General features: G+C 41.0%; 1 protein-coding gene across 23 annotated transcripts in view; it reads left to right on the top strand.

Moving 5' to 3' along the window:
- The window catches only part of BRSK2 (BR serine/threonine kinase 2), a 303,186-nt gene that overhangs the window by 253,030 nt on the left and 36,177 nt on the right, over positions 1-13,979 (top strand). For 10 of the 23 annotated variants that reach the window (XM_072929774.1, XM_072929772.1, XM_072929771.1 and 7 more), the window contains exons 12-14: positions 417-567; positions 4,453-4,518; positions 8,498-8,521. In XM_072929774.1, coding sequence (XP_072785875.1) covers positions 417-567; positions 4,453-4,518; positions 8,498-8,521 — 241 coding nt within the window. The remainder of the gene's footprint in view (positions 1-416; positions 568-4,452; positions 4,519-8,497; positions 8,522-13,979) is intronic. The other 13 variants (XM_072929773.1, XM_030274017.4, XM_030274016.4 and 10 more) reach the window with 2 other exon arrangements.

Genomic DNA, 13,979 nt, shown 5'->3' with positions numbered 1-13,979 from the left:
TGGAAGGCAGGCTCTAGCAACCTGCGTACGTACACAGGGTCCCTAGATGGCTGATGCTGTGCCTAACAGCTTGTGCTATAGCCCATGCTGTCACCTTGTATCATCCCGTTATTACTGTTACCAGCTTTGCAAGCTAATTTCTGCAAGCTGTGGTATAGTTGTACCTCTATTTTACAGTGCTCATAATACCTTCAGGGCAGTGGCAGGGCTCCTTCTCTCTGCAGGTGTATTGCAAGCTACGTCTTAATGCTTGCAGATTTGGAACAAAGGAGAGGCTCCAAATGTCCACCTCCATCATGAAGAGATCTGTCTTTGTAGGGGAGGTGTGAGAGTGAAATTGTTGAGAGAAGATTGAACCAGCCTGCGTGAGGTAAGTCCCAGCTGAATGGAGCTGACAGCGTTTTCTTTCCGCTCAGATCCCCCCAGGAAGCGTGTGGACTCCCCCATGCTGAACAGGCATGGGAAGCGGCGGCCGGAGAGGAAGTCCATGGAGGTTCTCAGTGTGACAGACGGCGGATCCCCAGTTCCAGCTCGCAGAGCTATTGAAATGGCACAGCATGGACAGAGGTGAGTCTGTGTTCACCCAGGAGCCCTGCCTGCCTGGGCCTGCTCCCCTCTTTTGTGTTACACACGTGCAAAGGAGCTGTGGGGCTTTTCTGTTCGCACCAGCACTCATTACACCTTCCAGTCACATCTGCAACATGATCTGGCAGCCAGCAGTGCTGGTGCACACAGGAGCAGAAGTCCTGCCAGGGGTTTAATGGTTCTGTGTGCTTGCAGCTATTCCTCACGAAGCCACCATGTCCTCTGAGTAAGACTCATCTCAACTCTTTTTAATTGTTGAGGACATGGGCATGCAGTCTAAGCTTGCAATACAGGCTGACTGGGCAATGGGGACACTTAAGGGAGGTCTGGCAATGGGGACAGTTAAGGGAGGTCTCAGACACTGGTGTGCTATCAGACAGGATAAATTACCTTCTGCTTGTTCTTCTCCAGAACCTACAACAGGAATCTAGATGACTATCTGGGATTAGGTTTCTAGCTTTTGGGCACCTGAAGTTAAATGAACACCATGCTCCATGTCATCAAAACAACTTGAATCTGAAAAGCCCTGTCCAGGCATCTTGTACAGGCCTCCAAAATGTGCTGTCAGAGCCAGCATGCATTTGAAATGGCACATAAATCACCACATGCTTGTAAAGCAACGGAATATGTATGATTTACCTCTTTTCTGTCAAAGAAAGTGTCAGTCTTGTGGAGAAACAGCAGAGGAAAATGGTGTCTCCTCAAGGCAAGTTCTGGGGGAGTAAGTGAACTGTGGATATTCACTTATGTGAACCATGGAAGTTGCTTCCTCAGTCCCTATGACCAGCCTAAGGGAAGCACATGCATTTGGTTGCACACTTACATTAATCAATCAATATAAAAGGACACTTCCTATGTATGAATGATGATGATAATGATGCTGCTGTAACTTCTGTTTCAGTTTTGACATAGTTCTTTATTTGTTCAGCTCTTAAGATCTGTTAAAAAAAAAAAAAAAAAAAACAACAACAAAAAAAAAATCCTACAGTGCCCAGAAGCTCCCTTTGCTGACTGAGAACTGGGAGAAGAACACAAAAGAATTTCATAGATATTCCAGAGGCCCCTAGAATTGCTGGAAACTTTTCCTGGCAATTGTTACAGTTCTACAAAGAGTGGTAATTTCCAGAATCTGCTAGGTCTTATTTCAGACTGGATATGTGACCTTGAGACTGCTATAAAGACTTCTTGACATATTGTAGGTTGGAAACCTTACTCAAAAACGTGATTTGGTGTGAGGTGTGGGTGAAGGAAGTGTTCAGGACAGGATGTGCTCAGTGTTCCTAATAGGACTTAAAGGAGTAAGATGAGCTGGCTCCTTGTTCCACCTGCAATGTTTACTCTGCTGCTGGGAGATGTGTGGGACATGAGGCTCCCGGAGCCAGGCAGAGGCAAATCACTTCTCCCCAGCCCAAGGCTCCTTCACAGGGAGTGTCCAACTGAACGGAACAATCAGGAGGTGTTAAGTTGACCAAATCATTTTCTGAGAGCTGAAACCTTCTCTTCCAGCTCTGAACTTTGAATTTGGGGTCAGAAGTCTGAAGAGGCAAAGCTGTGTCTTGCTATCCAAAGTATTTCTTTTGCTTTTAAATGTCTCACTTGATTCTGCACATGAGGAAACAGTTGAAGTCAAAAGGTCTGGGATAGGTTCAGAGCAGAGATATATCCAGGCTGCATATCAGTAAAGAAGGGCTTTATCTTAAGGAGGAAGCAAAACCTACAGGCACAAAAGAGACATGGGGCAATGCATACCACAAGTCAGGAACACACATAAAAATGTGATTAAGGGTGGGGAAAGGGATGTAATAACACCATGATTGATGATGATGGGCATAGTAGTGCTTGTTTTCGAAGGGGTTAAAAGGGAAGGTGTTATTTTACTCCACGTGTGAGCTTTCATAATTCATCCCATCCACATCCAGAGATGACAACAGCACATTTTGTGTTGCTGGCAGCACAGTCGTTTATAACACGAACTGGCTTCATTAACAAACCCCACTGCATGGGGAGTGTCTGGGGACAATGCATTGCTGGTGGGGCACCATCTGTCAGAACACTCTGTAACAAAGTGACAAGTGCCTTCCACCAAGGATGGGGATTTTTAATGGCTAGTTGCATATGATATTCCATGAAATGACCCACTGACAGTGGATTTTGCAGCACTAGGGTTTAGATCCCCAAGGGGTATGCTTTTTAAGAATTACTTTTTTTTTTTTATCTCAAGAGATGACTATTCAGTGCTTTTATCCTACAATAGTAGGAAGATTGACCATGGAATCAGGTCTCCTGTTAAGACACAGATGACTTGTGTAAACATCTGGAGACACAGTGCCATTGCTTCCTGAACTAGCAAAGATACACGTCTAACCAGCGGGCAAAACACACCCAAGTGTCTTGTGATTTATTCCTACTGTCCTCTTTCCCAGTAGTAAACAGATGTTTGCTTGCATAAAGAGGATTTATGTATATATGTATATGTATATGTATATTTACATATATATGTATATTTACATATACAGACATGTAAACCTCGGGTTTACATGTCTGTATCATGATCTCTGCTTTTGGTAACCATGTGAGGGCCCTACAAGTGTCTGGTCTTGGCTTGTTTAGGGCATATCTTTCCACTGAAATTTAAACTTTGGCAGCCTCCAGTCCTAGAGGCTGAGAAAGTATTAAGTGAAAAACATAATCCTTCAGTGACTTGGTTTTGAATAATGAACAAGGAAAACTCACACAAAAGCTGCTTGTGGAGCTTACAGGCTCCTTGAAATGCTTGTGCTGACCTCTCCAGGTGTTCTCCAATGGATCTTTGTGAATGGCAAAGTTGGTATGCACAAACTCTAGCCCCTCTAAAACAAAAAAAGTTTTGTTAATTATTGGGTTTCTCTGTTAGTTGTCAACTAAACCGGGCTCATATTATATCTTAATTACTTCTGCTATTCTGGTATGCCCACCTCTCAGACTATCTGATATTTCATTGAAATGTCAAAAGAAAAGAAGTAGGTTCTGAGCTTAGTTTAACATCAGCTAATTTTTCCCTTATGCTAAAATCACACAGACTAGGAAGAATTCCATGGGAGCTAGAATCCAGCAGGAATATGGCAGAACTTTTCAGCAGCTTTGCTGTGAGAGTCCAAAAACCATTCTAAAATGGGCTTCATTAACTATTCATTTTCTTCTAGTTTTTGAAGTGGAGAGCTTGCATGAGAGATCAGCTAACATTAGGAAGCAGTGTTCTGTGAAACAGTGAAGCATATTACCAGTGAAATATATTACAGAGAGCTGCCCTTTTAGCAAAGCATGGGGAATTTCACTTCTAAGCTGCAGGGATTCAGACCCAAGATGAGAAAGAAGGACATTTCTCTATATGCTGAGTATAGGGAAGAGAGCTGGGAGTTAAGTGGTAATGGACCCTACAAATTAGAATACAAAATGGATTACTGTTCCTCTAAGAGGCTCTGTGGTCTGATTTTAACCTTTTCTGAGAGCATGCTTAGTGTTGAGGTCTTCTGGAAAAGTCGTGAGTAATGAATGCTTTGGAATTAATGCTTCAGGTGTGTTCTGTTTTCCTTGGAGACTGACAAAGTAGATGGTACCTGGGTTTTAAATTGAATAAAGGAGAGCAGGGTTTGCCAGTATGCATGGGGGAAGTCATCTTAGACCTCAGAAGTCAGGGGAAGATAATGAACTTGAGCACTGTGTAGGCGTGAGCCATGACTGTAAAGCAAAAGAAAGGTTTTTCAGAGCATTGTTTAAAAAGGGGAGGATGGGTTGGGGGACTGGGTGTCCAGCATTGCTACAGGTGACTCTCTTTTATAAAAATGTCCACACTAGTAACTGTGTTTTCTCACTTTGTTCCTGCCATAGTAAAACAATGTTCAGTAAAAGCCTGGATATCTCTGAAGCCAATCCCAAATTCAACAAAGAAGAAAGGTATAAACAATGACAATATGTTCCTCTCCTCTACCTCACTGCTGAGACCTTAAAGATGCAGTACTTACCTTCTCTGTGTGGGGACAGAGCTGTTCTCTCTTTCCTCTTTAGAGAGAAGAGGGTGGGATATTTACAGCTCCATACTATGTATGTTTTTGTACAGTATTGAGGCTATCCCAAATGCAGCCTTGGACTGTACCAATGATTTCCCCACTAAAATTTCATCCTACTGCTATTTCTGGTTCAGTTCTGCCATGAGTAGAAGTTCTGCCCAGGGTAGAAGATGTATTGCTTAAGACTTCCTTGGGAAGGTTTGGAATATAAAACACTAGGAAAGCCCAGAATGTTCCACTCCGAGCATTAGAAACAGCAGCACAACTGAGTGAGTAACAACAGTGGTAGCAAACTTTGGAAATTCAGTCTGACTGACAAAATATTAAGGACCTCTGGTAAGAGACAAACTCTTTAAGACTACCCAGAGGACACAAGAGGAAAACATGATTGAAAACGGGTTTTGGAGGATGATGCTAATCTAGCAGTGCAAGTGACAGATGCTGAAGAACAACAGAAAGGGCAACTCCCAACTGTCAACAGAGGCACAATGGAAGACAGGTAGGCCACCACATGTACAGATTTTAAGTGGACTTATGTGGGTCCATGAACACAGAAAAAAAATCATACTTTTGTGAAGGTTTTTAGTGTACATGTTGTTTCTAAAATTTTGATCTCAGAAGAAGAGAATTTTTCTCTGTGTTGAAAACTGGCATCCCAAAGGATAACTCTTCATCAAAATGTAATCCTTATACATTTTGGACAAACACTTAGCTTACCCAAAGGTTACAAATGTGTCATATGATTCAGAAGGGAAGAAGCAATGGCTTCCTTAAAGGAACCAATGGACTTTGCAAACCATTCTTATTTCCATTTCCCCTTTTCATAGAAATATTTCTATATAGAGATAAAGGTGGGCTTTAAGCCTCGGGAGATTTGCAGGATGTTTGAGGGACTGTTTTGGCCTTTTGCAGTCTGAGACAGTCTTTTGTGGTCAGTGTTTCAAGTCCTGAACCTGCCACAGTAAAGAACATCGTGCGTCTGCAGGAGAGGTTGTGCCTCATGTGGTGTGTAAAGCACCCTCTCTAAGATGCCAAAATACCAACAAGCATTGGATTGGACCCAAGTTGTTAGCAACCTTGTAGTTCCACAGCCATGAAATAGTGGTTATACAGCCTTCAATGGCTGGGCTTTCCTGGACTGTTAGCATAAACACGGAAATTCCTGTTCCTTTCTCTGATACTGCCTATATGAAAGTTTTGCTCTCGAACATGTGTCACTTCTTGCATTAAAACTTAGTCCAAGGTTACTCCAAAGATGAGTTTTTTCATAGTAATTAGGAATCAGGTCCAGTAAAAGAGACACAGAAATTTTATCTGTGACAGGAAAGGAGTCTTTCAGCGGATGTTCTGAACACCATTCCTTGTCCCTCTGTCCTTCTCTGGCAGCTGCTACAACTGTCTTAGGACCAGAAGAAATGACACTTCTGTATCTTCTGTGGAATTTCTTAAATCCACATAGGCATTTTGTGTTCCCTCTCAAAGGTGGTATTTTTCAGGCAACAGGAGGAGAAGGTTAGAGCACTGCATGAAGATCACCCACAGTCCTGCTTATTCAAGGAACAGGCTGAATTTTTGAGGACCACATTCACTGTGATCTTACCTCCCTCCCACTTCTAAGAGTTCAAATGAAGGACCTCAGTGGTGGGAACGTGAGAGAACCTGGATTCTAGATCTGTGCACAACCACATGGAAGGAAAGGGTAGGCAGCAAAGAGGACCCCAGCAAAATGGGGTCACATAATCAGGGTGGCCATTAAATTTTTGTTCAGTGTTTAATTGTCCAATTTTATGATACCTTTTTTAAAGGAATACTGCATCTTTAAGGGTCCCTTCCCTCTAGATGCACATGGTTGTCTTAGTAGCTGAGGCCACTGTCCCTTTCTTTTTCTTTTTCTTTCTGACTTCCTTTCACCCCCTCTTTCAGTGCTTCTCTTCTTCTGTATCTGGGTTGCTGCAGCTCCGTAGTTTACTTGCTTCAGTATTTATAGGGAATGCACATGTCTGCGCTTCTGGGTCTATTGTGTCCTGGGATTGTTCATTTTTTTTTAAACCTCATTTCCCCTTTTCTTTACCCTATTGTCAGTTTGCTTTCCATTCTCTTTGTTAACCTCTTCAGTGCCTTCCCTGTTGGGAAAATGACTTGAAAGAAACATTATTGAACCTTCTTGCACCCATTCTATTTACATTTGACTATTCTGCATGTGTGAATATGGGTGTATTTTCTGTATAAATATACACACAGGTTCCAGTATATGCAGTGGGTGTCAATTTGCTCTTTTCAGTTACATCACTGTAGATAGATTGGTACAGGTATGATTGAGGACAGCATTTGTTCCTAAATATATACATATATTTGTGTGTATATATATATATATATATATTAATTAGATCTTACCCAAATTTGCACTCCACAGGCTGAAATATAAATGGAGTGTCACTCAAACACATGAAAAAGAGCTTTACTGTAATGCTTCTTTCCACTTCTCTATCAATGCATAGCACAACAGCTTTTTTGTCCTATTCTGACTACGTTTTCATTTTAACTGTTCTCAAAACTGCCTTGGTGGCTCAGCCCAGCACTTGCAATGTTGATGTAACTGGAGGCATGGCTAGTTGCACTGAACAGCAAACTGTGAAATCTACTGGGCATATATTAAATTTGGCATTTCTGTCTTGTGGCGAATGGATTTTCCTCATCCAGCCAGAGGTAGCTCTGGCAGCTTGGGAGCCTCTTATTGAAAATGGAGAGAATGAGAGGGGGAAAGTGACAGAGAGGAAAAAAAGCATTGCATCCAACTTGAAAATAATTTGGCTTAATAACACCAAACTGTTTTTTTATTTCTAATCTAATCTTTGTTAATGTGAAAAGGTGGTGACATTTTCCTGAGTTTGCTTACCTGCACCCCTGAAAATGTAATAACCTGACAATTCTATTTCCATTTTGAATGCTTTGGTTAGTAGATAAAAATTAAGGATACTGATGTTTTCAATTGTCATTAGTCTTCAAAGTCAACATGCCAGAGATTCAGTCTGCTTTTAGAACTGCTTTTTCAGACTCTTTTCAGCACAGCATTGATTTATTCTCCATTCACATTTGAAAGATTTCCTTTGCAACCTACAAGACCCAGAGACTGAATTTATTTTAAATGAAAAATGAGATCCTGGAGCACAAGATGGCATCCACAGAGATAAGTGCTGGGTTGCTGAGCTGGTACGTTCTAGCTGATCTGAATTCCTGACTATAAGACCATCATGACTAATAAGGCAGTATCAAAGCAGATTCACAGCTTGAGCTGTAATCTTGTACCCTGGGCTCCCAAGCTGGCTCAGAAATGCATGCTTTAATAACCACTACATTTCACAGTTCATTCGTGGCAAAAAAAAAAGTACTTCTTACCAGGCCAGCTTGGGGGACAGAGGGACACTGCACTGAACAAACTGGGGACAAAAAGAACAATTTCCTGGATAACAGTGTGATATAACTGTGCCTTATGTAAGAGGCAGAGAAGAAATGCAGCATGAAGTATGAACCCCATTGCTCTGCTGACTGCTTTAACTGGGATTTGGTGGGAATTTTTTTTTTTTTTTTTTGCAGCCTTAGTATGTGCCTGTCCATATTCCCCAGTACCAAAGTTGGATGTGTCTGCAATATGTGAGTGGGAAAAAAAGTTGTTTTCTGGTCAATGAAACTGTCCCCCTAGTGTTCCTGGTCTCTGGAAAGACTTAGGCACCGGTGGCAATGATTATGACCGCTCAGTTCTCCGAACAGTATTTCACTCTGCTTTTCCTACTCTTCTCTCCACCTGCCTCCACACCCCTCTCTCTTTCTTTCTCTCTCTCCCTCTCTCTTTATTTTCCCTTTCCGAGGATGGCGAGTGCTGATCCATTGGGGTAAGCTCTAGTTTTGGATTATTCCTCTTGCGGGACCTGTTGTAACTTTGTAGAGGAACTTTTCATTTGCGATTTCCAAATACAGCACAGGTTGATATGCTTCAGTGACTGAGGCTTTACAGCAGGGAGAGAGAGAGAGAGACGTGGGAAGAAGCATTTTTGGTGCTTTTATGTGTGTTTGTGTGCTTTTATGTTGGAGTCACACTCCATATAATTTACTTTTGGGTTCTTTTTTGTTCTCTTATTTGTCCCTCTATTTCAATGTCTGTGGGCACAGAAAACTATCCTCAGACCACTGTGCAGATACCAGACACGTTCTGAGAAAGAAACCCATTCTCTGTTTAGCATTTTTGTATCTGTTTGCTATTTTGCAGTTAATTTGGATCCTAATTATGCAGTTTTCCTCTTTTTCTTTTTATTTTTTTTTTAATGAAACTGAATCTCATCTGTGTTATTAAAAAAATGCTGGGTATTCCCTCTCTTTTTAGAATATGTTTTCTTAAGAGGTGGACAGATGGTCCTAGAGACAGATATATCTTCAAAGCCCTGTATTTTCAATAAAGGCAGTATAGGTACAGCTAAGAATGCAATCATGCTTCAAATTAAAGTTCCATTTATAAATACTTAAGAGAAGGATAATATTATATTAATAAATGATTTAATAAAGCCATTATAATAGATCATTACAGACTACAGTAAAAACTTATTGAGAGGGTACACATTGAGAAAGCTAATTAGCACCAGTAACATTTACTTCTCATGTTTGCAGCATGCTTCAATATCTGTTAATTTTTTCCAGACCATTTATAAATGGAACTTTAGTATAATTGGCCAATTAAGGAGGGTGCTGCTATTCAACATCACCATCTGTATGGGCTGAAAAGAAGTGTGTTACCAACACCTGCACTTCTTCCTCTGTACTCTGTGTAAGGCTTCATCTTACAAGTGGTTGTTACCATGAGCAGATCTTCTGACTCAAGCATGAGTATTCCCAGTAAGAGCTGTCACAGTGTTATTTGCATGGTTAGAAATGTAAGACAGTGGAACATCCAAGGTATTCTATACATATTCCCTGAATCAGGGGGTGAGGAAGCACAGTTTGTACCTTTCAGACACCCAAAAGTTAGAATGATGAAATTTAACACAGCCTGACTGATCACCTCTTGCATGTTAATTCAGGTCATTGTCAGGGGTCTCATACCCTGAAGTTTCAGTTTAGATTTTTTTGGCTTTGAGTGAGCAAGGAAAGAGGAGTATCAGATTCCACCCAATTCATGCTTGAAGCAAGTAAGAGGTTGGCTAGGTATTTTCTGGAATGACTTTCAAAACCAGAGATGGAATCAAACCAATTCAAAATTTCTAAGGCATTTCACCCAGGGACACAAGTCTGATGCATCACTGCACGCTGCATGCATGCTGCAGGCTCCCCTTCTCGGAAGCATGGCTCCAGCTTGACCAGCTAAGAGGCTGTATTCAGCATCCTGGTAAAACTGTGCTATGAAAGCAAGTTCTGCTGGGACTGCAACGGCATAACAAACTTGCCTTGGATTGTAAGAAAAAGTTCTAGGAGATGGTTATTCAAAGAAGAAGCAAATGCCAAATCTGACCTAAGTGTTAAATTAATGCTGTGAAGCCTTTGTGTTCTACTGGTGTGTCCTAGCAGGGGCACTGTTTAAAGCATTTGGGAGCAGATCTGAGAGAAGGGTGTTGGAGAGATGCTCTGTACATGTGCTACATGTGCAGTGCAGTTAGCAGGCCAGTTGTACTCTCCTGTCTCCTGTTTCTCTCTGTCTGTACCTCAGCATTGTCAGGCTTCAGCCGTGCGCCTCTCAGGAAATTCTGCATTCTCTGAAACCAGCTGGAAACTGGATTCAAGCCCCTCAGTTTCGGAACACTGCTCTGACATGAACTGGGCCTTGCATGGCTTCCTCTTCCTTTAGCAGCTGGCTAAAATGAGTACAAAATTACTTTAAAATTAAGTACCTTTCAACTTTGACACTTTGAATTATCAAATAGTTTGGATAAGGTATAAAATCATCACAGCTACAAACTCCAGCCCATACACGCACATTTCGTTTCAGTCCTTTGCCTCTCTCTTTCATAGCTCAGCTGTCTCCGGGTGATTGTCAGTCTGTGGAATGGGAGGAATAGCCTGCAATGATCTCAATGTCCACCTTATGTTTAGAGTGCCCTCTGCATCTTCCCCCTCCTAAACCTTGGGTCTGCCTCCCTTATGTTTTGGGGTTTTTGAATTCCTCCCTCCAGGCTCGTCAAAACAACAGTGTCAGTAAAGAGTCTCTTCTTGGGTCTCTAAATCTGGCAGTTGTGTTTGAGGGAATGCTCTTTATCTGAGCAACTGCACTGTCTTTCCAGCTTGTATTTTCAACAACCTTTTGATGACTTCCATTGAGTTAATGCACAAGCATACAGGAATGCAAAACACAGAGCAAAATGAGTCACACACAGTGTTCACAGTTTCCTGGATTGTTGCATTTAGTACTAAGTTATTGGAATAATTATAGATTTAATACTTCCAGCAAAGTTTAATGCCTGTAAAGACTCTTAGGAGGTTACTCACTAATTAATACTTCTCACTAAATAAATTTATTGCATAGCCATGGAGATGATGTCGTACCTCTTTCCACACTCTGCCTGTAGGGCCTCTCAAACTTCCATTTTCTGGTGAGAGGGCTAAAAATTTAAATTCCTGTTCTTTCATTACAGCATTTAAGCATAATGAAGCATTTTCATTCCTTTCTTTTGGCCCTGTCCCAGTTCTGTCCACCTGACTCTGAGATACAGGAGCAGTGCATGTGATTGTTTTATTTTTTTACAAACTGAATTACAGCATTGCTTAGTTGAAATGATCTTGATGAGAGGGACAAATCTGTCATTTTTTCTTGTTAGCACTTTTTGTACTGTAGTACAGAACCACATAGTAGGTCATGGTACTGAGTTTTATAGCTAGCTTGAGACTCATACCCCACTTGTAAAGGTAAATTATGGGAGATTTGTTAAATTGAGAAAGATGCAAGGAAAATCTCCTCAATCTTGGTGTCATATCATATACTACCACTTTCTGGTAAAGGAGGAAGACTTCTGAAAATGTGTATCTCTCTTTTCACCCCTATACTTTAATTGAACACAGGCTTCTTTAAATTTTTCCTCTGCTCCTATATACAATTTCCAGTGTGGACAAACTGAAGTTTGCTATAGGGCCTACTTTACTTCTTACATATTTTGCATGTAAATCAGCAGCAGAAATAAATCTTGTTCAATAGAAATCATGTGGATACTGAATGCATTTCCAGGAGGATTTCATACTAACTCTCTCTTATGTCCCCTGCCTCAGGCTCCTAGGCTGGATGAAAGCACAGTACACAACTATTTTTCAAATATTGCTTCCAATAAAGAACTGGGATCTGGGAGGTGGGGACTGCCATATTCTGCCATACATGTGTGTGATAATTTTTGTAAAAAAATAAGAGGCAATGGGGTTGGGAAGTGAAAATTCAGGACTGTTGGAAACACCTGATTGCAAAAAGGAAATAGCAGAGTGGAACTTTTAAGCAAGTGTCCTGGAATTCAGGTGAGTGTCAGAGAGGATGTTCCCACCACAATTAAGAGTTGGTGGTTAACATCTCCTTTAAGTTGGTGTTTAACTACATCTCTGGGCACCTGAATGCCTTCCACATTTTTCCAAAATAATCTATACACTCCTCTTGTAATTCATGGTTTGGAAGAAGCTTTTCCTGATGATTCATTCAAGGAACATTTTAACTAAATGGACTTCCCATCTGCACGACACAGCTGTGGTGCAGTCAGCTACTTCGCTTACAGGAAAGGCACATACAGTAGTCTTGAAAGTGGAGCAGACAGTTCTCCCCTTAAAATTACTTTGCATAAACCTTTATGAGTGCCCCAGATCTTGATGGTACAAATTTAGGCTTAATCTAGTACAAAAAAATGCCAAAGTGAGCCTCTAGTTTTTTACCGCTGCACTAGGATGGGCAGATTACATCAGGGTACAAGAAAAAAACCTAAGTGGGAATTTTCTGCATAGAATGAGTGCCCCAGATTTTCATGGTGCCAGTTGAGATTTGATCTGGCCAAAAAAATGTGCTGTGAGTGAGCTTCTAGTTTTCACCTACTTAGTGTGAGGGACAAACTGCAATGGTATACAAAGAAAATCATCAGGGCAGAAGATATAAGTAGAAGAAACAGAACCTGCCATTGTGCTCAGTTATAGCGTATTCTTTCCTTGGAAATACTCCCATCTTTTGCAGTTCACTTATTTTTAAAGAATTCTGCTACATAAACTTACTTAATAATATATGTCTAGGAGGCTATTTTAGAGACCATTTTTCTGTTTTGTTCTAAAACAGCTGAAGAGAGTAAACTGATACTGTTTATGGTCTAAATTTGTTTTATATTCTTATGTATAAGCTGACATCAAGTATCTGACCTATATAAATTTTTAATATACATGTGTGTAAATACAGACACATAATGCACCACACACACTCATACACTCAGTTTTCTACAGGAATTTCACCTTTTCATGTTTGTTACCTGAAGGCAAGTATTGCTTTCATGGCTCTTGTTATAGGTAGGTTATTATAGGAAGGCAACATTGGTAGTTTTGCTATATTGAGATATTGCTTCGTGGTGGTTGTTGAATAAATAGGTTCTTAGTCAAATTCTCTCCTGTGAGATGTTTCAGTCTTCAAGAAAACTTTCTTTCTATTTAAAAAGGATAGAAAGCAGCTGCCTCTAGGGCTCTCTCCTGTATAGTCACTCATAAGGTGTGGGTTTTTTTCCTGCAGGGCAGACCTCCTCCTAGGAACTTCCTCTGCTGAAATGTTTGTGCAGTCTGGCCTGTCTGCTCTTCCACCATGCTTAGCATAGCACATTTGCACATTTTATTGTCAGCAGCTAACATTTTCCATAGGTGGCCTTTGCTGGACAGCATAAGACCATTAACAGTATAAGTGACCTTGTCAGCAGATAGGACAGTTCACTCCTCCTTGACTGGCCTCTTTCTGGGGGCACCTGAGCTGTAATTTTGATATTAGTAAAGTCATCAACAAAAGCAGAACTCATTATCCACAGAGAAGATCTGGCTTGCTTAATGCAGAAGCAAGTATTCTCACTGGAGGGCAAAGATTTGAAATCCATCCGTGAGAAGCTGGAAAGGGCTAAGCCAATGCAATCTTTGATTTCAGTGGGAAGTCATCACATAAGAAATGATTGTGTGCTTGAGTCAAGGGGACTTGGGGTTTTAATTATTATCTGGAAGAACTCCCTACCTTTGTGCTTTGTACACATGGTGCTTTTCCATGTTGCTTGTGACTGAGAAAGTCTCATTTTGTAACTGCCAGCACTGTGCAAAACAGAATTCTTTGCACGAGTATGATTGTCTTCACCATCCTTTTGAATTGAGCTGTTCAACTTGCAC

The sequence above is a fragment of the Taeniopygia guttata genome, chromosome 5 (assembly GCF_048771995.1).
Source record: "Taeniopygia guttata chromosome 5, bTaeGut7.mat, whole genome shotgun sequence".
Lineage (NCBI taxonomy): Eukaryota > Metazoa > Chordata > Aves > Passeriformes > Estrildidae > Taeniopygia > Taeniopygia guttata.
Note: the sequence above shows the minus strand (reverse complement) of the source record. Positions and strands in the feature narration are given on the sequence as shown.